This window comes from Desarmillaria tabescens, assembly GCF_030435595.1.
Source record: "Desarmillaria tabescens strain CCBAS 213 chromosome Unknown EV420scaffold_4, whole genome shotgun sequence".
NCBI classification, from domain to species: domain Eukaryota; kingdom Fungi; phylum Basidiomycota; class Agaricomycetes; order Agaricales; family Physalacriaceae; genus Desarmillaria; species Desarmillaria tabescens.
In genome coordinates, this window is record NW_026848303.1 from 1451611 (window position 1) to 1474080 (window position 22470).

The window sequence follows — 22470 nt, forward strand, 5'->3', positions numbered from 1 at the left end:
AAGCACGTATCAGTGATTGAGAAAGGCAACGTCTTCGTCTTGAGGGGTGTAACGGGACTTTGGATCAAGTGAAGATGCATCCCATACTTAGTCCGAAAGTAAAAGCTAAAGGTAAATTACAGGCGAAACATAACATGCGAGACAAGGAATATAAGGGTGATGGTGTCGTAACGAAATTAGCAATTGCAATTATCATTCTGACCTGCCGAACCGGACTGTTGATTCAAATTGACTCCTGCTCGTCCACCGGGGGCTGTACGGCTTGCTCCCGCTCTTGGAGGCGCCGTCAGCGGAAGTTTCTTAGCTGTGAAAGAGTTGAGCAGCAGGATAAAATATAGAAACGACGACCAACCGATGGCCATAAAGATATCCGAAACACCCTCGCCCGTCTTAGCACTTGTCTCGCCCCACATCAAACCCTCCTCGTCGGCATACTTCTTCGCTTCCTCTTCTGTGACCTGCCTGCGCGCCGAAAGATCTGTCTTGTTGCCACAAAGCGCGATAACTATCGAAGGGTCTGCTTGACGTTGTAGTTCCCGGATCCATGTGCGTGCCTTTTCGAGTGATGCTGATTGCGTTATGTCATAAACGACGACGGCACAGTTGGCATTACGGTAGTACATTGGCGCCTAGCACGGTGTCAACGAGTGATAGATATCTGGAGAACCGAAAGACGCACGAGAGACTGGATGTTGATAGAAATGAGTTATCAGGCTACTGCTCGATAGCTGTTGTGCTCACCTTGTACCGTTCTTGGCCAGCGGTATCCCTGCCGAGACGACGACGACGAAGTTAGTCTCTTTTGATGAAAGATTCCAACCGACTTGCCATATCTCAAATTTGACGATCGTTTGGTCCTCTAGAGTCACCGTTTGCGTCAGAAACGCAGCTGTAACGACATCAGCCCAGTGTAGCAGACACTATACAGCGAAGGGGCACACCTCCAATCGTACTCTCCCGGTAATCGTCGAACTGATCCTTCACGAAACGTAGCACGAGACTAGACCCGTCACAAGGTTGACATGAGGCCATGTATGCGGTGGAAGTGCTTACCTTGACTTGCCGACAGCAGACTCCCCTGGCAACGCGAAGCATGTCAGTTGTGAATAAAGCTAGCAGGATATAGCCGACCCAGTAGAACAAGCTTGAACTGGAATTGCTTGGACATAGTTGTGGCCGTTTGATAGTAGGATACGTACGTACGATACCAAAGTGGTGTTCAGGGACCGCAGTGACGCGGCAACGGCCGAGGGTGAATTTTCACCACGCCGGAGATTGAATCAGCTTTGTCTTTTTACTATCAGCCAGCTTCAGCCAGCAGCGTCTGACTTGCTCGTCGCCTATCTTTGAGTTGAGTTGCATTGGCATTGCGCTCTATATCCTCGTCATAGCGATCCATTATCACTGTATCTTTGCACCACTCGTCTCTCAGCATCATCCACGTCACTGAGCCAAATCTTGCATCGCAACGTTCTGAAGAAGCCATGAATCGTCATCATCCGTACGGAGACAGTCCTATAGGGCGCCGTGGAGGATCTCCACCTGGCCCAGGGCCTGAGCGGTCGCACCGATTTTCGGATTACAGAGGTGGGCCCCCTGGGCGTGGGAGAGGATATGGTCGTGGTCGTGGCAGCGGCGGTGGGCCTGGAGGAGGCGGGGGATACTATGACAACATGAACTATGGTGCCTATGATCAAGGACCACCTCAAGGCGACCTGGGATATGGCAGCTATGGAAACGCTCCCCAAGACCCGTACTACCAAAGCAACTATGACGCCGGTTCGTCAGCTTCGTACCCTGCTACTCCTTCAGCAGGCTATAGTCAGGGCTATCCTAAATATGAAGGTGCGCTAGAAAATCTGAGACTGAATGTTATCGCTGTGGCAGCTCGCACCTTTTCATGTCCGGCTTGTAAAGTTAAGGCACACGGAAATCCGGCGAATCGCTTGAGCCCGTTATCTCTTAAGGCGAATCTGTTCTTTGCCACGCTAAGCATGACCACGCCGATGAGCACATGCTATCTAGCTTGCAAACCAGGAAGGCGCTGAATATGCCCAATAATTTATCCATGGGAATCCTGAGGTCCTAAGCGCCGTCGTGTGCGTCCGCGTGCCCAAGCCTTTTGGATACTGCCTTTGTCTGTCTTCCGTGAATTTTGGATGTAAATCTCACTTTGTCTATCATTCCGTTGTCAGACGCTCCAGGTGCTTTCGATGATGATGCTTATGGTCGCGGGCGACGTCCCCCACCCCCTCGCAAGGAAAGAGATGACAAAGTTCACGATTCCATCATTGAAGAGCGAATTCAGCGCGAACGTCCCTGTAGGACCTTGTTCATTCGTAACATTAAGGCAAGTCTACACGCGGCCCACTCTCGTAAGAGTCGGGCGTTATCAGACCGTGACTAATATCGTTCTAGTATGAAACCAATAGCAATGATGTACGACGCTCGTTTGAGGAACATGGTGATATTAAGACCTTCTTTGACTTGATATCAACACGAGGGATGGTTTTTGTGTCATACGTGAGTTTCTTGACGTAATCATGAACCTCAACTGAGTCCTGGGGTTATAGTATGATCTACGTGCCGCAGAGCGTGCCCGAGAACGTCTACAAGGATCTGAAATCAGCGGACGCCCGGTTAGTTCCTATAATGATGACTTATATCTCTCCTCTCGGTCTGATGAGTCCACATTCTAGATTGATGTTCATTATTCTCTTCCCCGCGACGACAATGCGAAGGATGCCAAAAATAACGTATGCTGGCTGACATCTGCGTTTGCACTATCTGACTGTATCCCAGGAAATGCAAGGATGTTTACAAGTGACTCTCAGAAGTTCGCCGTCAGGTCAGCCAATTGATGACAACGAAGTGCGGCGGAAATTTCAGCAGTTCGGTGATGTGAAATCTGTGAGACCTGTAGGCGAAAGAATCGAGTAAGTACCCGTGTGTTCGCGATTCGTCTCGGCAAGGTCGCTAATCAACACCCAGTTCTCGGTATGTTGAATTCTATGACACTCGAGTAAGCCCATTTCTTCAGTACCGTTTCGCGTCCCCGCTCACACAGTAATGTGTGAAGGCATGCTTCGAAGCCCATGATCGATTACGCCATCAAGGCCTTCAAGACGGAGTGATGGATATTGTTTTTGCGTGGGATATTAACAGCGATGGTCCTCACAGCGGCGGTGGCAGGTAAATGTTATCATCCTAGCGTGTCAACGCTTGTAGTAACAAACCTGTTAGGGATGGCGGGCGTGATCAGTGGGATGAAGGAGCCGGGGCCCGTTCGCGTGGACGTGGGCGTGGGCGTGGTCGCGGCCGCGGCCGAGGCGGTCATGATGATGACTTTGACCGCCGCAACGACTATGGGCGAGATCGTGATAGGGGCGGCCGTGGCGGAGGTGCCCGATACGACGATGATCACTCCGGAGGACGTGGTGGTGGCAGAGGTGGGTACAATGATCGCTATGAAGATCACCGTGGAGGAGGCGGAGGAGGATATGGTCCGCCTCAATCCTACCCTAATGGTTCGGTGTCTTCCTACAGTGAAGCACCACCACCTCCACCGCCGGTTAGTCGCCTTCCTTGACGAGTCAATTACTGTAACTCACTTTCGATTATACTAGGTCTCTGACGATCGTCTCGAGCAAGCACGAAAAGTCCAGCAGGTAAGAATCTATCTTGTATCTTGTTTTTCTTTCTAAACTTTAATCCTTATTAGCTGCTTGCCGCACTCAAACAACCTGCCGGCAATACACCTCCCCCAGCGGCGAACAGGCCTGCGGCTCCTCCGTCGAATATGCCGCCGTTGCCCCCACCGCCGATGCAGCAACAGCATAGCTCTGGTCCCAGTCCTGGCTTCTACCCTCCTCCTCCGTCTAGTGTCCCGGCTGCACCTCCGGCAGCTTCCTATCTCCCGCCTCCTTCGCAGCCCACTGGTTCCGTACCGCCCCCCGCTGCTAATCCTCTAAGCAGCCTCCCTCCGAATGTCCTGGCCCTTCTGCAGTCGGCTCAGCAACAAGCACAAACACAAACACCACCACCCGCTGGTGGTGCTCCTCTGTATGGTATGCCGCCACCAGGGGCAATGATGCCTACTGCCCAATCTGCTGCAGCAAATGCTAATGCAAGTTATCAACAACTTATGTCTTATCTTGTGAGTGTTACATGTCTTTTTTCTGTTAAATCCTAAATAGGCGTCCACTTAGCAAACGGCGAAACGTTCCTAAACGTTCTCATGTGACTGTACATATCAGCGTGGTGACCATACATACTGTAGTTGTATCACTCTTGCTTTATTGTACGAAAAAAATAGCGGATTACGCTACTTGGAGGTTTGCTATCAGTAATACCAAACTGTCGTCGTAATTGACTTTAGTAGTAGTATTATAGAGTAGTAAGCCGAGGACTCTTACCTTTGTGAAATATGATTGTTTTCGCGTCGCAGATTACCTGTGGACTGAAGAACAGGTAAGCGTAGTGGCATTTCATAGCTCAGATTCTCATCGATTCATACAGGCATACCACCGTATTGCGGAAGAAGAGAGTGGATACAGGCGCATCCGTTCCACATAAGCGCCAGACATGGTGCCGTAAAAACTCCCACCAACTCCACTTTCAGGCCAAATGATTACGAAGCTTAGCCAATGACGGCCTACAGATAACAGAAGAGGGATCGAGGATCAACATTCGGATATAGAGGACTTATGACCGACTCAACCACAGGGAATAGAAGAATGAAAATATATTTCCAGTACTTTTTACAACCTGACGGGCTCCCCATATGTCGGTAGTTATCGAGATACCTTGTAATACCAATAGCAGACATTGAAAACAATGTGAGATGAACAAAGCGGAGCGAGCATGTAGCGTACGTAGTCAGCAGCCTGACCATGCAATCGTTTACTTCCGCTTCTTGGCACCACCCTCCTCCTTCTTTTCACCGCCAGCAGGGGCAACGGGAGCCGTTTCGGTCTTCTTGTCGTCGGGAGTAGGAGCATCAGTCTTTTTCGAGGACTAGTGAAACATGAGCATGACGCAGAACCAAACCGATCATGATAACATACCTTAACGACGCGCTTTTGTTGACCGCCAATGAGACCCAAGAGAGTGCCAACCATGCCGAAGAACGTGAGCAGAGCGGCGGCAAGTGCAGCACCGGTCTCAGGGTGGGTCTTGAAAGCGAGAAGGACATCCAATTTGGCAAGGTCGATGAAGTCGAAAACCTTTTCACGCAAGTAGCCAACGGGATCCTCACGGAACGTGAGCTCATCCTCATCGGCATCATCCTTGGGTTTGCTAACGGCAACCTCGAGAGGCTTCTTAATGTCGAAAGTCTCAGCGGCCAAAGCCTTTGCATCCTCGAGCGAGTGTCCGACGTAGAGGTTATCGAATAGAATATCTTCGGTCATGGTCCACAATTCAATTCCAACACCGCCCTGACGCACATCATTGAATAAGCCAGGACCAAATTTGAGGATGTAATGACTTACAATCTTTGCAAGAGACTTAACCGGAGTCGCGTCTTCAAAGAAGTCGGGGTTAGGAATCTTGCGAGGAGCCCATTCACCAATGTATGCAGGGTTGTCGATCATTGGTGCATACCACTTGCCCTTGTATGCAGGGTTGGCCTTAGATGGACTGCGGGCGTTTATTAGATATCTCCATTGAACAGGACGAAAGCGACTCACCGTTTCCATTCGCCGCAACCAGGAGCCTCAGCGCAGACCGGGTTGGCAACGGTGGGTGCAATCCAGTCACCATCTTCCTCGTCATCCCACTCCTCGGGCTTCTCAGCATCTACAATAGAGAAGGGTGTTAGCTTACTTCACAACGAAACGAAACGATACATACCAGGGTCAGGGATGGTCAAAGGTTCATTATCAAGCCAGCCTTCAGGTTTCTCTGCCTCTTCGTCAGGAATTTCGTAGGGGGCCTCTTCATCCCAGTCATCAGGCTAGGATGTTGTGAGTGACGTGGCAGAAAGAAAGTAGCGAAGACTCTACCTTCGTGGCATCAGGGTCAGCAATCCTTTTGGTGTCAACCCAGTCCTCTGGTTTGGTGTCCTCGGGATCGTCGATTTCCTTGGGCGGGTTAACAGGAGGCTCGAAGTCTTCAAGTAGGGAACCTGATTTCTGACTCTCTCCGTTGAAGAAAACTTCGTAGGTATTGTCGGGGCTAATTTTCGAGCATGAATAAGCCAAAGTATAAGAACATGAGAAGACACATACTTGATAACGAGGGTATACAAGTTGGTCTTCTTCTCAATTGAGGGCTTGGGGGGAAGCTTAAGATGCTTCTCTTCGGTCTCACCAGTCTTGGGGTTCGTATGACGGAAGATAAAGTGAACCTACGCCGAAGGTTAAGCAGCTGGTGACACATTCAAGTACATATTCCTCTCACCTTGGTTCCAGGACACGTAAGATCAGGTCCAAACATAACAACCCAAGGCGTGGTGTCAGAGAACTCCTTGCCGCTGGTTTGGAAACCATCTTCGAGAAGCTTGAGGTAACCGCCGCCACAGTTGCCTCCCTTCTGGTACTTCACTTCGTACTGAACAACAAGAGGCTCAGTCTTGAAGTCAACAGGTTCGGCAAAGGGTGCTGAGATAGCGTGGTGCGCAGCCTTAGTCTTAGCAACAAGACCTAGGTCTCCATCGATGACAGAGATGGAAGGTTCTTCAACTTCCCACTGGCCGACATAGCTAAAGGTCTCTCCGCCAACGGGCGTCTTCTTCGTCGCCTCCGAGGGTGTCCACCGTCCAGACCAATCTTCCGTGAATTGTTCGATGAAGGGGGCTTTGATTTCAGTAGGCTATGATACAAGATTAGTTGAGCATGCGAGAAAGGTACAGAAGGAAGGAAACTCACAGTAAAGGAAGGCTTCGGTTCGTCTGAGTCTGTTTGGGCCAGGGCAGTGGTTGCTGCAAGAGCAAGCACAGAATACGCTACGCTTCGCATAGTGATACGAAGGTCAAGGAAGATAACCGTATACAAGGGGAAGGAAAGGAGGGAGGGATCAGCTGGAAAGTTGCAAGTGTACCTGCGTGGTCCTAAATACGAATTCCGGAGGGGCAGGAACCTTTTATGGTTGTGGCCACGTACTCTCTTTCCACGTGATCAAATTCCACGTTGACATTAATGAATTTCCCTACTTCCGGAACGTGGGTCATACTCCTCAAGTACCGTACGACAGCTCTACATTACTACAACATTTACTCCGTCAACCTAAAAGATCAGCATGTCCTGAGGCCGAAAGAGCCAACTACGACGCGAACAGTTATATTCAACACGCCAGATCAAAGGTACGAACCGAATAGTACTCACCACAAACTCGTCATCCAGATACTTGGACACGGCAATCTGATCACCGAGACCTTTTCGCCGGCGTGTTTTCAGTACGAGATCACGGGCCAGCGCTTGGCCTGATGCAGGTTCGAGTGGCCGCAGTTTGATGCTTGTATCCGTGGGATCACCTGCAGAATACTTCGTTGGAACCATGTCGATATCCACGGGGACAATTAACCAATCTTACCTGGAACTATTGACCAATGATCAAAGACTTGTAGGCAGAATGCCTGCCCTTGGGTAGAAGTTCTCAAATCCGTTTCGAACCCGTTGGCATCAATGACCGGAATGAGAGCTTTCACTGTATACAGCGGTGATCCAGCTTTCGGTGTGTCTTGCGTTACATGACCACGACGCCGAGCCAGGACTGTGTACACGGCTGATATACAGTCAGCGGGGGTCTGAACTTCCACGTAATATATGGGCTCCATCAGACGAGGTGTCGCCTTATGAGTAGTGATAAGCATGAGGATCTCTACTTGAAAGAAAAATAATCACCATCAAAAACGACGAATAACAGACTCGCCGCGCCGTGGGTACAATTTGACCTCCTCCACGATAGATTGGCTCTTGAGCTAGGCTGGCATCCAGCACCCGGAATTTCACATTTCGCATGGCTGTCAAGTAATTGTGAGTCTGAAGATTGAAGGAATCGTTTTGGGCACCTACGTTCATCGCAAAGCGGACCTTCTCGGGCGCCCCATTGGAATCCTTGCTTGATGTGCTCCTTAACCGTACCCAGGAGTTTCTTATCGACCTGAAAAATTTCCCAGATGAACAAGATAGCCGGTGAAAAGATAGGTGTACTTGCCTGGGACGGTAACGTGTCATCCAGCAAAATGTTCGGTCCGTTTTCATCCGGACCGAAAGCCCATATTGACCGTGACGCCAAAAGATCCCACTGGTACTTCTCCTGGAAGAACGTCCCCCGTTCTTTTGCAGTCATGCGCATATGAACACGTCCTCGTTCAATATCCTCTGCAATGCCCCGTTCAAGAGGTTCCGCAATCATAGTGATCTTGTTCCTAAAAAGTCAAAACCTGATTATTATGCTGCGATATTTATGAGACGGGCATTTCTTACTTCTTGTTCGGTGTATCTGCATAACACTTGAGAGCGCTTGTTTCTAGGACCGTTTCACAGAACTTGGTCACCGGATCTGAAACCTTGATCTCGATTTCTGAGAACAGTTTTCTCAGGTCATGCATCACGCAATCCAAGTACAGCTCTCCCGTCCCGATGACAACATGTTCGCCGCTCTCCTCGACTTTGGTGGATACCAATGGATATGATTTATTGATTGAGCGTAGACCTGACAGCATCTTCGGCAATTCCGATGGGGCTATTGGCTCAATGGCAATTTTCAAGACGGACTGCGTCATATGCTTGATTGGCCGGAAGATGTGCAAGTCTTCTTCAATATCGGCGGCAGCCAACGTTGCCGTCTTTGATATTGAAGTATCCACGCCGCCTATTAGAACCAAATTCCCGGCAGAAACTTCTTCAGCGGAAATAAAGTATCTGAATCGATGGATAAGTACCACATTGAATATGTGGCAGGGGAACATACCGGGCCTCGCTGATCCAAATATCATCGATGGTGGCTGTTACCATGTCTTCTTCATCTTCAGGAGAATACCCTTCTCCTAACACTTTGATGCTCATACCCTTGCGCAGCGTACCGCTCATCACTCGGCCAAAGGCGCGGAAAGATTGGGCGTCTGTTGTGTGATACAGTTTGGAAACTTGAACCATCACAGGGCCATCAGCATCACAAGCCTTCATTGAACTGGCTAGGCTTGAAGTTTGAGAGCCACTATACGTGCCTTCAACCTGATCCATCGTTAGCTATGCATTATCAACAAACTGTAATGATGATATACCTTGTTCGCTGCGCCTTCGATAGGAGAAGGAATGTGATCCACAATTACATCAACCAGACCAGTCGCAGGACCAAAAAATTGATCAAGAACAGCTTTCAATAATGGTCGGACATCCATCTTGTACATGACCGGCTTCAGCTGAATTCCCAAGCCTTGAAGCGTCTCTTTCAGAGTTTCAGTGTCCTCACTGAGCACTTGGGAGTACAACTTGTACAAGGGTTCCAAAATGAAATGCACAAAGCTCCGGCTGTGCTCAGGATCTTTGGGCTTCCGAGTGAACTTCCGGGTTTCTGAGTCAAAGTAGATGTCGCCCCACAATCGGTCAGCAAATGCATTAACGTCAAGTTTGCCTTTTTGAAGATTCATCAGAATACACGAGGATTCGCGGAAAGAGTAACGGACCAAACGCATCTGCGTACATCTGCGCGAATGAACGCAGGGTAAAGCACCAACTCATGTCAGTGCTGGCAAAGGCTACATTGCCGTGTTCTGGACTAAGGCGGAGTTCAGGATCGGGATCAATGTTACTAGAAGACAAGGTCAGAAAAGAAAAGGTTTGCTACAAATGACGGCACCTGATAAATGTATTTATCTCCTCTATCGTGTGCTTGATCTTGTAGTAAGCATCTTGAGGTTTTATTCTCAGTTCAAGAATCAATCGGTCAACTTTGTTCACGACAAGCGTGATTTTAATATTTTCCTGAATAGCATGTCGGATAATCGATTCAGCGCCTACCATAAGCTGCCTCAAAAAGTCAGAATCTGCTTAGATAAAAGTTTACAAGGGATTGCTCACGCCTTCAACAACATCGACTACCAACAATATGCCGTCAACAAGACGGATAGCCGAGGCAACTTCGTCGACAAAATTGACATGACCAGGTGTGTCAATCATATGAATAAGATGGGACTTCCCACTTGTCGTAGAAAGAACGAGAGACATTGGAGATGATTTTATGGAAACCTCCCTGGCACGAGAAAGGACATGGGTATCTGTATACCGGGTCTGAAATCTGATGAGAAATCACCTAGGTATCGATACAAGAAACGCACCGGGTGGTCAGAATCCCAAATGAGTTTGTGCGTCTCAAACACAAGCATATCCATCAATGCCGTTTTTCCATGGTGTAGATGTCCAACGACTGCCACGTTACGAATCATATCCGGAAAAGCGGTCATATTCAACAAAAACCTGCAAACTCGATTGGACTCTCACCATTAACATTATTACACGAAGACTCACCCTTTGTCAAACCTTGTTTCAGGCATGTCTTTCTCTTCTACTGTCCATTTTCGCACTTTTACGGGGGCAATGATGGGTTCTGAGAGAGGCTGGGCGTCTTCTTCTTGAACCATAGTTTCGACGTCGGGGCCATAGACATCTGACGCGGAAGGATAGTACTGCTTGTCTTCATGTAGAACAACGGCATTGTGCACAGGTTCTATTCAAAGAAAGGTTGGTCAACGAGGCAAGCATAATGTTGGAAAGATGAAAACACGAACCGTCAATCTCCATCAGCGCATTTTCATCTGGTCCTGGCATCTGCACGTCCTCATCATATCCTTCTAATGGTGCGGCGCTTCCAGAAGGCTGAGCATACGAAGGAATTTGGGGTACATCGTCCTCATCGTCGGAGTCGAGGTCGGCTCCAATGTAGTTCCCAAATTCATCATAATCGTCGAGAGAAGCCATGGAAAGACGCGTGTGATTTTGTGAGCAGGAGCTAAAAAAGCTCTACGTTTTGTTCTGTTGAAGAAAAGGTAGAACGTATAGGTTTCCCTGCGTTGTCGAGCGTTGAGAAGTGAGAGACGGACCAGACAAGGAGGGCACAGCCACATATCCTCTGTTCGTCTTTCTTCGCACGTCAAGTGGCTTTTGCCTCTTCTGGTTCGCGTCTCATAAGGCCATCGGCTTTTATCATAAGCAACTCCTTGAATAGCTCCAGAATTATACTTTACTTCCTGTCTTCGAACTAGCATGGCCGAGACATCTACAGACGAACGACCTGCGAAGAGAGCCAAGATAGAAGAGAACAACCGAGAGGAAGAGGAAGAAGAGGAAGAGGATTCGGTGATGGACGAGCCAGTACGCGCCTCGGATTTGTATCTGGACACAGTATGTTTCCCTGTGTATGAAATGGCCCTCGTCTGACCACTCTGGTAGATTAACCGTGCTGCCTTGGATTTTGACTTCGAAAAAGTGTGCTCAGTATCTACCTCCAACATCAACATCTATGGCTGTCTTGTATGCGGAAAATACTTCCAAGGACGCGGACGGAAATCATACGCTTATTCGCATTCCATCCATGATGATCACCATGTATTCATCAACCTAGAGACGACAAAAGTACGATGCTTGTCGTATTCTTTCCTTTTATCTGCTGATTTTGTGTAGGTATATGTGCTTCCAGATGGTTATCCAGTCTCCGACCCATCTCTAGACGATATTGCCTACGTCCTGCACCCAACGTTCACAAAATCCAATCTGCCACCCACTCCTTCACAACCGCCTCCTGCCAAACCAGCTTATGACTTGGCCTCTAATGCATACGTTCCCGGATACGTTGGTCTTAACAACATTAAGCACAATGACCACATGAACGTCATCATACATGCTCTTCTGCACATACCACCCCTCCGCGACACGTTACTTCTGTCTTCTATCAACTCGAAGAGTGGAACAGAGCTGACCAGGCGGTTTTCAGCTCTAGCGAAAAAGCTTTGGAACCCTCGTCTATTCAAATCCCAGGTCTCTCCTCATGAATTTCTCCAAGAGGTGAATCGTGCGAGTGGTGGCAAGTTCCGACTGGAACAGCGGGGTGATCCAGTCGATTTTCTGGGTTGGCTCTTGAACCGTTTACATAAAGACTTGGGGGGTACGAAGAAGAAGAATTCTAGTATCATATTCTCCACATTCCAGGGTCAGCTACGTGTCGATACGCAGCAAGTCGTGGTTTCTGGAGACGGAGAGGCAAAGCCGCGCTTCGACATCGACCGAGAAATAAAGTCCACTATTTCGCCATTCCTCTTCCTTTCCATAGACCTCCCCCCACCTCCCCTATTCCAGGATGCCATAGAGAAAAACATCATTCCACAGGTCTCACTCCAGTCGGTCTTGGCAAAGTATGACGGAAAGACAGCGCAAGAGTCTCTGGGAAATTTGCGAAGATACCAGTGTCAATCCTTGCCACCATATGTTATTCTTCACTTCAAAAGGTTCACCAAGAACGCCTTTGTGGAAGAGAAAAACCCAACCATCGTCAATTTCCCGCTAAACGGATTGGACATGAAGGAGTACCTTTCCACCCCTTCACCAACACCTCTGTTGTACGATCTCGTTGCCAATGTGACTCATGAATCCGTCGCGGGCACGACGCGGGACAAAATCAATACGGTATGGAAGGTTCACGTTCGTGCTGGAGAGAGATGGTACCAGATCCAGGATCTGATCGTGGAGGAAACGAGAAAAGAGATGATCTTTTTGGGTGAGACGGTGTTACAGGTGAGAAAAATCATGTCTACAAGTTTGTATGATAAAGTGCCTGATCTTTTCTCGTAGATTTGGGAAAGACGGAAAGAGTAGCTGACATGTTGTATCCTTTCTTCTTCAATAATATTAGCTTCGCTTGCAAGTCTAATGCGCGATTATAGTAAGTGTTGTCACTCCACTCCGTTCATCTTACCTCATATCGGCTCATTGCTCGATCGGAAAAGCTTCCAATAAATGGCTGGTAGAGTCTACTCAGCAGCATTGGAAGGGCATGGACCACAAATCCCAAGTCGCTGCCTCGACGACTGTCATACGGCCAAGGAATGTCATCACTTGATGTTGTTCCCAACGTTCCACAATTATTGCGGTCGGTCGAGAACCGGACAGACATAAGGAAGGTCAGGTCAAAAAGTGCTGCCTTTCGCTGACTTATGACTTGCATCAGACTTTGTGACTAGTCGGTGAACGGCACAACACTGGAGCCTCTTGCTAATGAGTAGTGCATATGACAGGCCCGATCTTATACAGCATTCAGGTACTGTCTATCGGCTATCCGTAACTCAGTCTGACGTTGGAATGCGATGGGAGGATTCTGCCGCAGAAGAGATGGGAGCGTGAGACGACTATTACTACTACTTCCTTGTGTTACAGGTGATCGCGGCTCGCTCGATCACATTGTCCGGACATCATCAAGCCGCCACAGAAGGCTGAAGACCTGCTGAGACTGCCGGAGACTACAACATGTCCGAACAAGGCGATTAAGGTGAGTACGCTTTCCATGTAGACATCCAAAAGTGTCCCCCAGAACCTGGAAGACAAGGAGCCTTGTGCCGTAGAATTCCTTTAGACAAAATGATTTAATAAGTAGTAACTTCCCAGTACTGATATCAATCAACTGCAGGATGAAGATATAGGCGCGCTTAAATTTAACTCGGGGGTTGGGAATACAGCTACTGCCACTGATCATCTTGTTTGAAGGGCTACGATCAGATAGGTGACGGACCTAAAGCGCAAATTCGGGCAGTAACTTGGATTCAACTGCACGGTACGACTCTCAAGCGGTGCTCTCATCTCTTTGTACTATCTCCTCAAGGCTACAGTGTATGTAAGTACAGCAGAATCGCTAGCCACAACCATGGCCATCGAATTCAAATTGATGGTTTTGATGCCCAGAAAACTCAAGGATTCTTGTCCTTTCGATACTTTCGTAACCTTCTCGTTATTCTCACAGGGGGTTATAACCTAGACCACAACTATCATCTCGCGGACCAAGGCCTCACTCAGATCGACCAAGTCCAGCACCAAGTATCTCGTTTTTCTTCCAGGGAGTATTGGTTATGCTACTATTTGCGCTCTTCTTGATTGTTTGCTTCGCCTATCCGACTCTTGTCCGCTCTGCCTTTTTCCCAGCTGCCCTTCCATTGGCTGTTCGCTCCCCATACTTCCAATGCTACGCCGACACTCGCGCTGGTAACAATGTTAATAACCAATGGCCCCAGTTCTGGACTGAGAGTAGGGTACGCTCTTGTATGTCATATTCCCTTCTCTACATACCGTCTGATTATTTCAAGATTTTGGGCTGGAGTGGATGGATTCGCATCGACGGCTCGACCTTCCAATTGTGGGGAGATTCCCCTGGGACTGCCACGAACTTGACTAGCTTCGAGGTTACTCCCACTCGCACCATTTTATCCATACATGCCAACACAACGAATGTGAATGTGACATTTTTGGGTCCGATAGAGGTGAGCTCCTTACGGTTCATACATCCTTTGTTTTTACTAAGTTACAGGTATAGCCGACAAATTTAGTTCTTCAGTCACTGCCCTTTTCATACGTTTATATTGATGTAGAGTCGAACAATGGACAAGAGCATTCATTACAGCTCTATTCGGATATTAGCGCTGGTACATGTGCTATATGCACGACTGCCTGTGTTTGCCGACCCTTCGCTGTGTAGAATGGATCTCTGGTGATTCGAATTCTTTGGCCGAGTGGACCACCATTACAACAGATTCTTCGGCAATCCATAAAGCTTATAGACAGTTGCCTTATTCGATGACAGAGATGAATAATTTGGCTGAGGACGCAAAGGTTTATTACGCCTTTCCTAAAGTAGGCCTATTTGGAGAATCTTCCTGACACTTCTGACAAGGATTTATTGCAGAGAAACACATGGGACAATACAACTTATGAGACTGGTAATGACACCGTTGTTCGGGCTGAGTTTATAACAAGGGGTACTTTGGACAATAGAGGAGACATAGATATGCGTGCAATTGACAAGTAAGCTACTGTGGTTTCTATGTGTATGGGTCTATTAAGCAACATCTTTTGTTAGCCACTTTGTTGTCCTCGGTCATGCCGTCAATCTCAGTAACATTGCCAGTACAACATCGTCAGTTGTCTGGGCAATAGGGCTTGTCCGTGATCCAGTAATTAGTCTTTACTCGACGACCACAAATAGCACTCGTAGTTCATATTTTTGGACCGCATTCAATACGGACAGCGATGCGGTATGTAAAACTCTACTCGCATAGATTTCCCGGACTCGTATACCCCCTAGATCGATTCGTTTCTCAACGATTTCTCCAATGCCAAGCAAAGAGCTATCGACCTCGATAATAAGATCATGTCCGATACCCGTCGGGTCTCTGATAATTATGCGGATCTTGTCGCCCTCGCAGCCCGTCAGGCCTTGGCCGTAGATATCACAGTATCCAGAGACAGTAATGGACAGTGGAATACGTCGGATGTTATGTCTTTCATGAGGGACATGGGTGATTCCCGGTGAGTAATTCGAAATTAGGACATATCTTGTCAGTAAGCAGGTTTGCTTATGCCTTTTAGTCGCGTCAATCCCGTCGAAATATTATATGCATCTTTCCCCGCCTATCTCTATTTTAATACAACATGGGCTGGATATCTTCTCGAGCCACTACTACGATATCAACAGTCTTCGCAGTATACGAAAACCTACGCCGCTCCAGATCTCGGTTTGTTCTTTTCTAAGGTTACTTGAGATATGTTCTGATACTCGTCTCAAGGCTCGTCATATCCAAATGCCGAAGGAAACAATAGTCCATCAATATCCGGGGCAATAGAGGGTAAGCCACGCCACGTTTCCAAATCGCTGAACTCACCTGATGGAGATTGCAGATTCAGGAGACATGCTCATCATGGGCTGGGCTCATGCTAGATTTTCTGGCGATGGTTCAATGATATCAAGATATGTACGTTACACTCCTCCACTCTCATCGGACTGTCAAGACTAACGCAGTGCAAAGTATGATCTGTATAAGCAATGGGCTGACTACCTAGTTTCAGTCACATTGAACCAGACTGGCTAGTGCGTCCTAGCGACTCCAACCGCTCTCCACTCTTATCGGCATCATTCTTCTAGTACGGATGCAGATGGGTTAGACAACACGAACATGACCAACTTAGCCATCAAGGGCATCATTGGCATCAAGGCTATGTCAGAAATCAGTCAAGCGTTAGGGAGAAGCCAGGATGCTGAAACATACTCGGTGCGCCACTTCGATGGCTATGATTTCGTTACTCCTGTGCTGATTCATTAATAGTCCAAAGCCCAATCGTATGTTGAGCAATGGCAGATCTCGGCTGGCTCGACGGGCCACCTGCTCTCTACGTACGGACCAACAGCGGACTCGACATCTTGGTCTCTTGTATATAATCTTTTTGCGGACAAGTTATTAGGAACGTCACTTGTCGACTCGAGCGTCAGTACTAACGAGAATGCTACCCCATCTATATCACTAATCTCCCTTGTAGATCTATACTCACCAAGATACCTTCTACTCCCATGAGGCCGGTATATGTAAGTTTAGCGTTTCTAAACTGTTTCATCGTGTCTCAATCGAGGTTAAGCCAGCGGATATGGGATACCGTATGACAGCAATATTCCCGACGAAGCCAAATCTCGTATGTTCTGGCTCATTTTCTTCCTGTTTTGGAGTCTCAAAATGTCTTCTTAGACTGGACAATGTTTGCTGCTGGGGCTTCGAATGATACCACCGTACGAGATACCCTTATATCATTAGTTCACACGAAAGCAGGCTCGAATGTATCTGCTGGTGTCTTTCCTTTGACGTACAATCCTAATAATGGGAGTACGATTAATGGCCAGGCAAGGTACGCAACATTAATCCTTGCAAAGCGCAGACATTAACGGATGATTGATCAGCCCTGGTCAAGGGGCTATGTTTTCATTAATGGCTTTGAGGTGTGTTAGGTTATCATATGTCCCTAATTTGTCACTTACGCAGTCCCGTCTTTAGTCTTCAGAATCGAACCGTCTCCAGTGGAGATGGTTCATCTAGTAGTAATAATCAAACGTCTTCATCTTCAAGTTCGTCCAATGCCGGTGCAATTGCGGGTGGCGTAGTCGGCGGATTTGCCACTCTTGCACTTCTCTTTTGCGGATTCTTCCTGTATGGAAGACGGCAACGGCGAAAGCCGGGCATGTATAACCAACGATCTGACTGGTCTTCCTCTACCAGCTATACTCCCTTTTTTGTCTCCCAACCATACAACGGTTCTTATGGTGGGCAGCCATCCGGCAAGGGAGGGCGACCAATGATATTGTCAAACCCGACTTTTGTGCCAACAGCTGAAGCATCTACGACAGCCAATGGATCACCAAATGCGAACGGGAGTGGGGGATCGAACTCGGATAATAACACTTCGGTCCAGCTCCGGAGCGAGATGGAGAACCTACGGAGAGAAGTAGACGAAATACGGGCGAGAATGTACGAGCCTCCACCGGAATACACGTGAAGTGTAAGATCCTTTGTATCCGTTATCCCTCTTTTCTTTGCGGCTGTACCGGTGCAATTTTCCTTGTAAATCTAGTGTGCGTTGTCGGATATCACTCCAATCATCTCACCTCATATTGGCGAGTCATCGCTTAATTAGAACAATTTCCAATGTTAAACGATCTGCAGAGCCTAGTTAGCCGCCTTGAGCTGCAGATTAAAGAGACTACAAAACAGGTGCCCCATTCGCAATTTGGTGAAGGAGGACAATGTATAGCCCTACAGGTGCATGTAACGGGTCTACAATCAATCTGTACTGACCATCATCCATCCTCATAAATTTCTAGGCCCCCAGAACTCTTACGAAGGTAAACTATAAGGAATTCTCAACGTTTAAGTGATGAAATATGCTCGTTCCCACTTTGAAGTTCTCGTGGTTTTTACCGCAACTTTCATTGGGAAGTTCTTCAGAGAGTCGTTCTAGGCTCGCCATCCACAGCCACCACCCATAGTATGCTACGAAATTATCGAAGCTGGATATATCCTAAAATCCGGACAAAGTTCGGTAGCCTCCTATGGCTACCATGACAACGCTTGATCGCGGCCCGCTCCATTCGATTCACCGTCATTAAAGCGGGAGACTGCCCTTCGCCCTACTGTCTGAACAAGGCGATTAAGTATCCCCTTCATATAGACATTCACCGGTGTCAGCCAGAACCTGGAAGAGAGCGAGCCCTGCGCCATAACTTTTTAAATGGCTCCGTGAGTTATTAAGTAAGTACTAACATCCATACTGATATCAATCAACTGCTGGATGAATAATAAATATAGGCGCCGTTGAATTAGTTCGGGTTTGAGGGCACCCGAATCTAGTTACAAGTACTCTGTTACTAATTGTCACTGATCATCTTTTGTGACGGGTAGGGCAGGGATCAGCTGATAGGCGGTGACCACAAAATTCACGGTAACAATGGATTCAACAATCTCTACAACACTCCTCACGCAGTGTGTTCATCTCTTTGCACTATCTCTCCAAGGCCAGAGCATATGTAAGTACAGTGGATCGCTAGCCACGGTCACAGTCATCAAATTCATTTTGAATAAAACTGATGGTTTTGATGCCCAGAAAACTCAGGGTCCTTTCCTGTCCTTTCGATCTTTCCGTAACCCTTGCGACATTCTCACTGGGCGAAAGCCTAGGCCACCCCCGCTTACGTCGGGACCAACTGCAGCACGAAGTCTCTCGTTTTTCTTACTAGGGCCTACTGGTTATGCTGCTCTCCGCCCTTTTTTTGGTTGTATGCTTCGCCCTATCCGACTCTTGTCCGCTCAGCCTTTTTCCCGGCTGCCCTTCCATTGGCTGTTCGCTCCCCATATTTCCAATGCTACGCCGACACTCGCGCTGGTAACAATGTTAATAACCAATGGCCCCAGTTCTGGACTGAGAGTAGGGTACGCTCTTGTATGTCGTATTTCCTCCTGTGCATACCGTCTGATTATTTCAAGATTTTGGGTTGGAGTGGATGGATTCGCATCGACGGCTCAACCTTCCAATTGTGGGGACAATCCGGGACTGCCACGAACTTAACTAGCTTCGAGGTTACTCCCACTCGCACCATTTTATCCATACATGCCAACACAACGAATGTGAATGTGACATTTTTGGGTCCGATAGAGGTGAGCTCCTTACGGTTCATACATCCTTTGTTTTTACTAAGTTACAGGTATAGCCGACAAATTTAGTTCTTCAGTCACTGCCCTTTTCGTACGTTTATATTGATGTAGAGTCGAACGATGGACAAGAGCATTCAATACAGCTCTATTCGGATATTAGTGCCGGTACATATACTATATGCACGACTGCTATGTTCGCTGACCCTTTGCTATACAGAATGGATCTCTGGTGATTCGAATTCTTTGGCCAAGTGGAATACCTCTAGAACAGGCTCTTCAACAATCCACGAAGCTGATAGACAGTCGCCTTTATCGATGGCAGAAATAAATAATTTGGCTGAGGACGCGACGGTGTATTACGCTTTTCCTATCGTACGTGTGTTCTTATAATCTTCTACCTAGAGACTAATGACAGGGATATTTTGCAGAGCAACGATGCGACGTATGAGTCCGGTATTGACGCCGATGTTCGGGGTAATTTTACAAGAAACGGTACTTTGTTCGGCAGTTTAGACACAAATTTCCGTGCAATTCAAGAGTAAGCTGCTTCATTTTACACACATATACGTTCATTGATGTCTTTGTTCAGCCACTTTGTTGTGTTCGGTCATGCCGTCAATCTCAGTAACATTGCTAGTACAACATCGTCGGTTGTCTGGGCAATAGGGCTTGTCCGTGATCCAGTAATTAGTCTTTACTCGACGACCACAAATAGCAGTCGTAGTTCATACTTTTGGACCACATTCAATACTGTCAACGATGCGGTATGTAAATTTTTGCTAAGATATAGTTTCCAGACTGACGTACCACCTAGATCGACTTCTTTCTCGATGATTTTTCCAATGCTAAGCAGAGAGCTATTGACCTCGATAATAAGATCATGTCCGATGCCCGTCGGGTCTCTGATAATTATGCGGATCTTGTCGCCCTCGCAGCCCGTCAGGCCTTGGCCGTAGATATCACAGTATCCAGAGACAGTAATGGACAGTGGAATACGTCGGATGTTATGTCTTTCATGAGGGACATGGGTGATTCCCGGTGAGTAATTCGAAATTAGGACATATCTTGTCAGTAAGCAGGTTTGCTTATGCCTTTTAGTCGCGTCAATCCCGTCGAAATATTATATGCATCCTTCCCGGCCTATCTCTATTTTAATACAACATGGGCTGGATATCTTCTCGAGCCACTGCTACGATATCAACAGTCTTCGCAGTATACGAAAACCTACGCCGCTCCAGATCTCGGTTTGTTCTTTTCTAAGGTTACTTGAGATATGTTCTGATACTCGTCTCAAGGCTCGTCATATCCAAATGCCAAAGGAAACAATAGTCCATCAATATCCGGAGCAATAGAGGGTAAGCCACGCCACGTCTCCAAATCGCTGAATTCACCTGATGGAGATTGCAGATTCAGGAGACATGCTCATCATGGGCTGGGCTCATGCTAGATTTTCTGGCGATGGTTCAATGATATCACGATATGTGCGTTACACTCCACTCTCATCTGATTGTCAAGACTAACGCAGTGCAAAGTATGATCTGTATAAGCAATGGGCTGACTACCTAGTTTCAGTCACATTGAACCAGACTGGCTAGTGCGTCGTACACAACTCCAACCGCTCTCCACTCTTATCGGCATCATTCTTCTAGCACGGATGCAGATGGGTTAGACAACACGAACATGACCAACTTAGCCATCAAGGGCATCATTGGCATCAAGGCTATGTCAGAAATCAGTCAAGCGTTAGGGAGAAGCCAGGATGCTGAAACATACTCGGTGCGCCACTTCGATGACTATGATTTCGTTAGTCCTGTGCTGATTCATTAATAGTCCAAAGCCCAATCGTATGTTGAGCAATGGCAGATCTCGGCAGGCTCGACGGGCCACCTGCTCTCTACGTACGGACCAACAGCGGACTCGACATCTTGGTCTCTTGTATATAATCTTTTTGCGGACAAGTTATTAGGAACGTCACTTGTCGACTCGAGTGTCAGTGCGAACAAGAATAGTACCATATCTATATCACTAATCTCCCTTATAGATCTATACTAACCAAGATACCTTCTACTCCCGTGAGGCCGGTATATGTAAGTTTGGCGTTCTAACCTGTTTCGTCGCGTCTCAATCGTAGTTAAGCCGATGTATATGGGATACAGTATGACAGCAGCGTTACCGACGAAGCCAAATCTCGTATGTTCCAGTTTATTTTCTTCCTCTTTTGGAATCTCAAAATGGCTTCTTAGACTGGACTATGTTTGCTGCTGGAGCTTCGAATGATACCGCCGTGCGGGATACCCTTATATCATTAGTTCACACGAAAGCAGGCTCGAATGTATCTGCTGGTGTTTTTCCTTTGACATACAATCCTAATAATGGCAGTACGACTAGCGGCCAAGCAAGGTATGCAGCATCAATCCTTGCAAAGCACAGACGTTAACGAATTCCTGATCAGTCCTGGTCCAAGGGGCCATGTTTTCATTAATGGCTTTGAGGTGTGTTAGGTTATCATATGTCCCTAATTCGTCACTTAGGCAGTCTCGTCTTTAGTCTTCAGAATCAAATCGTCTCCGGCGGGGACGGTTCATCTAGTAATAATGATCAAACTTCCTCATCCTCAAGCTCGTCGAATGCCGGTGCAATTGCGGGTGGCGTAGTCGGCGGACTCGCCGTTCTTACACTTCTCGTTTGCGGATTCTTTCCTGTATCGAAGACGGCAACGGCGAAAGCAGGGCATGTATAACCAGCGATATGGCTGGTCCTCTTCCACCAGTGATGCTTCCTTTTTCATGGGCATCTTTCGCAGACGGGGATCTCCAAAACACGATGATTGACAACAGCAATCCTATTTTGTCAGAGCCGGTTACTCCCCAGCCATTTGACCCATACAAGTTCTTATCCGTCACAGCACCCTTTACAGCCATTGCGTCCCGGACAGCAGAATGCATTGGTAGATTCCTATCCCCAACCTGAGCAACGTTCGGGCAAACGAGGGCCACCAATCATAATGTCAACACCGACTTCTGGACCAACAGATGTGGCACCTACGACAACCTCTGGCCCGGGATCATCTGGTGGGAGTCGGAGCGGGGGATCCGATTCGGATAATACTGCTACGGTCCAGCTTCGGAATGAGGTGGAGAATCTACGCAGAGAAATGGAAGAGATGCGGGCGAGGGGACTCTATGAGCCTCCACCACAGTACACATGAAGCCTTGTAATATCCTTTGTATCCATCATTCTTTTCTTTGCGGGACCATTGCTATTGTACCAGTGTAGCTTCTTTGTTATTTATTTATACA

At 47.6% G+C, this 22470-nt stretch overlaps 6 protein-coding genes across 6 annotated transcripts; 4 read left to right on the plus strand and 2 right to left on the minus strand.

The window, feature by feature from the left end:
* Position 1: 1 nt before the first annotated feature.
* On the minus strand, positions 2-1238 carry EV420DRAFT_1510935 (GTP-binding protein RAB5). The gene is made up of 8 exons (XM_060471542.1): positions 1132-1238; positions 1054-1078; positions 942-1000; positions 829-889; positions 742-769; positions 680-685; positions 353-629; positions 2-304 (listed from the first exon to the last, which is right to left on the minus strand). Exons 1-8 carry the CDS (start codon positions 1166-1168, stop codon positions 177-179), a joined length of 621 nt encoding a protein of 206 aa, XP_060337130.1. The 5' UTR covers positions 1169-1238; the 3' UTR covers positions 2-176.
* On the plus strand, positions 1233-4328 carry EV420DRAFT_821156 (uncharacterized protein). The gene is made up of 12 exons (XM_060483606.1): positions 1233-1845; positions 2196-2350; positions 2419-2523; positions 2574-2639; positions 2700-2756; positions 2803-2936; positions 2992-3022; positions 3080-3192; positions 3244-3571; positions 3627-3668; positions 3722-4156; positions 4209-4328. The coding sequence occupies exons 1-12, from the start codon at positions 1485-1487 to the stop codon at positions 4227-4229; spliced, it is 1848 nt and encodes a 615-aa protein (XP_060337131.1). The 5' UTR covers positions 1233-1484; the 3' UTR covers positions 4230-4328.
* Positions 4329-4902: 574 nt separating this feature from the next.
* On the minus strand, positions 4903-10922 carry EV420DRAFT_1617582 (Calreticulin family-domain-containing protein; the record flags this gene model as incomplete). Its single annotated transcript, XM_060475256.1, has 23 exons — positions 4903-5016; positions 5067-5438; positions 5493-5640; positions 5691-5799; positions 5854-5956; positions 6006-6177; positions 6231-6349; positions 6403-6813; positions 6870-6946; positions 7322-7474; positions 7534-7792; positions 7845-7963; positions 8016-8103; positions 8158-8371; positions 8430-8867; positions 8917-9179; positions 9230-9579; positions 9632-9756; positions 9805-9971; positions 10026-10235; positions 10283-10421; positions 10473-10671; positions 10733-10922. 23 exons carry the CDS (start codon positions 10920-10922, stop codon positions 4903-4905), a joined length of 4539 nt encoding a protein of 1512 aa, XP_060337132.1.
* Positions 10923-11207: 285 nt separating this feature from the next.
* On the plus strand, positions 11208-12812 carry EV420DRAFT_1617583 (spindle pole body protein; the record flags this gene model as incomplete). Its single annotated transcript, XM_060475257.1, has 4 exons — positions 11208-11345; positions 11394-11576; positions 11625-12731; positions 12789-12812. The coding sequence occupies 4 exons, from the start codon at positions 11208-11210 to the stop codon at positions 12810-12812; spliced, it is 1452 nt and encodes a 483-aa protein (XP_060337133.1).
* Positions 12813-14056: 1244 nt separating this feature from the next.
* EV420DRAFT_1261099 (uncharacterized protein) lies at positions 14057-17519 on the plus strand (the record flags this gene model as incomplete). The annotated part of the gene is made up of 16 exons (XM_060467045.1): positions 14057-14236; positions 14291-14464; positions 14518-14626; positions 14680-14834; positions 14887-15005; positions 15061-15235; positions 15286-15509; positions 15570-15715; positions 15767-15826; positions 15879-15952; positions 16007-16068; positions 16123-16249; positions 16304-16510; positions 16699-16874; positions 16927-16984; positions 17028-17519. The coding sequence occupies 16 exons, from the start codon at positions 14057-14059 to the stop codon at positions 17517-17519; spliced, it is 2538 nt and encodes an 845-aa protein (XP_060337134.1).
* Positions 17520-18797: 1278 nt separating this feature from the next.
* Positions 18798-21223, plus strand: EV420DRAFT_1617584 (uncharacterized protein; the record flags this gene model as incomplete). The annotated part of the gene is made up of 13 exons (XM_060475258.1): positions 18798-18959; positions 19004-19174; positions 19228-19336; positions 19389-19543; positions 19600-19709; positions 19761-19935; positions 19986-20209; positions 20270-20415; positions 20467-20526; positions 20579-20652; positions 20738-20742; positions 20767-20947; positions 21002-21223. The coding sequence occupies 13 exons, from the start codon at positions 18798-18800 to the stop codon at positions 21221-21223; spliced, it is 1794 nt and encodes a 597-aa protein (XP_060337135.1).
* Between the last annotated feature and the right edge of the window lie 1247 nt (positions 21224-22470).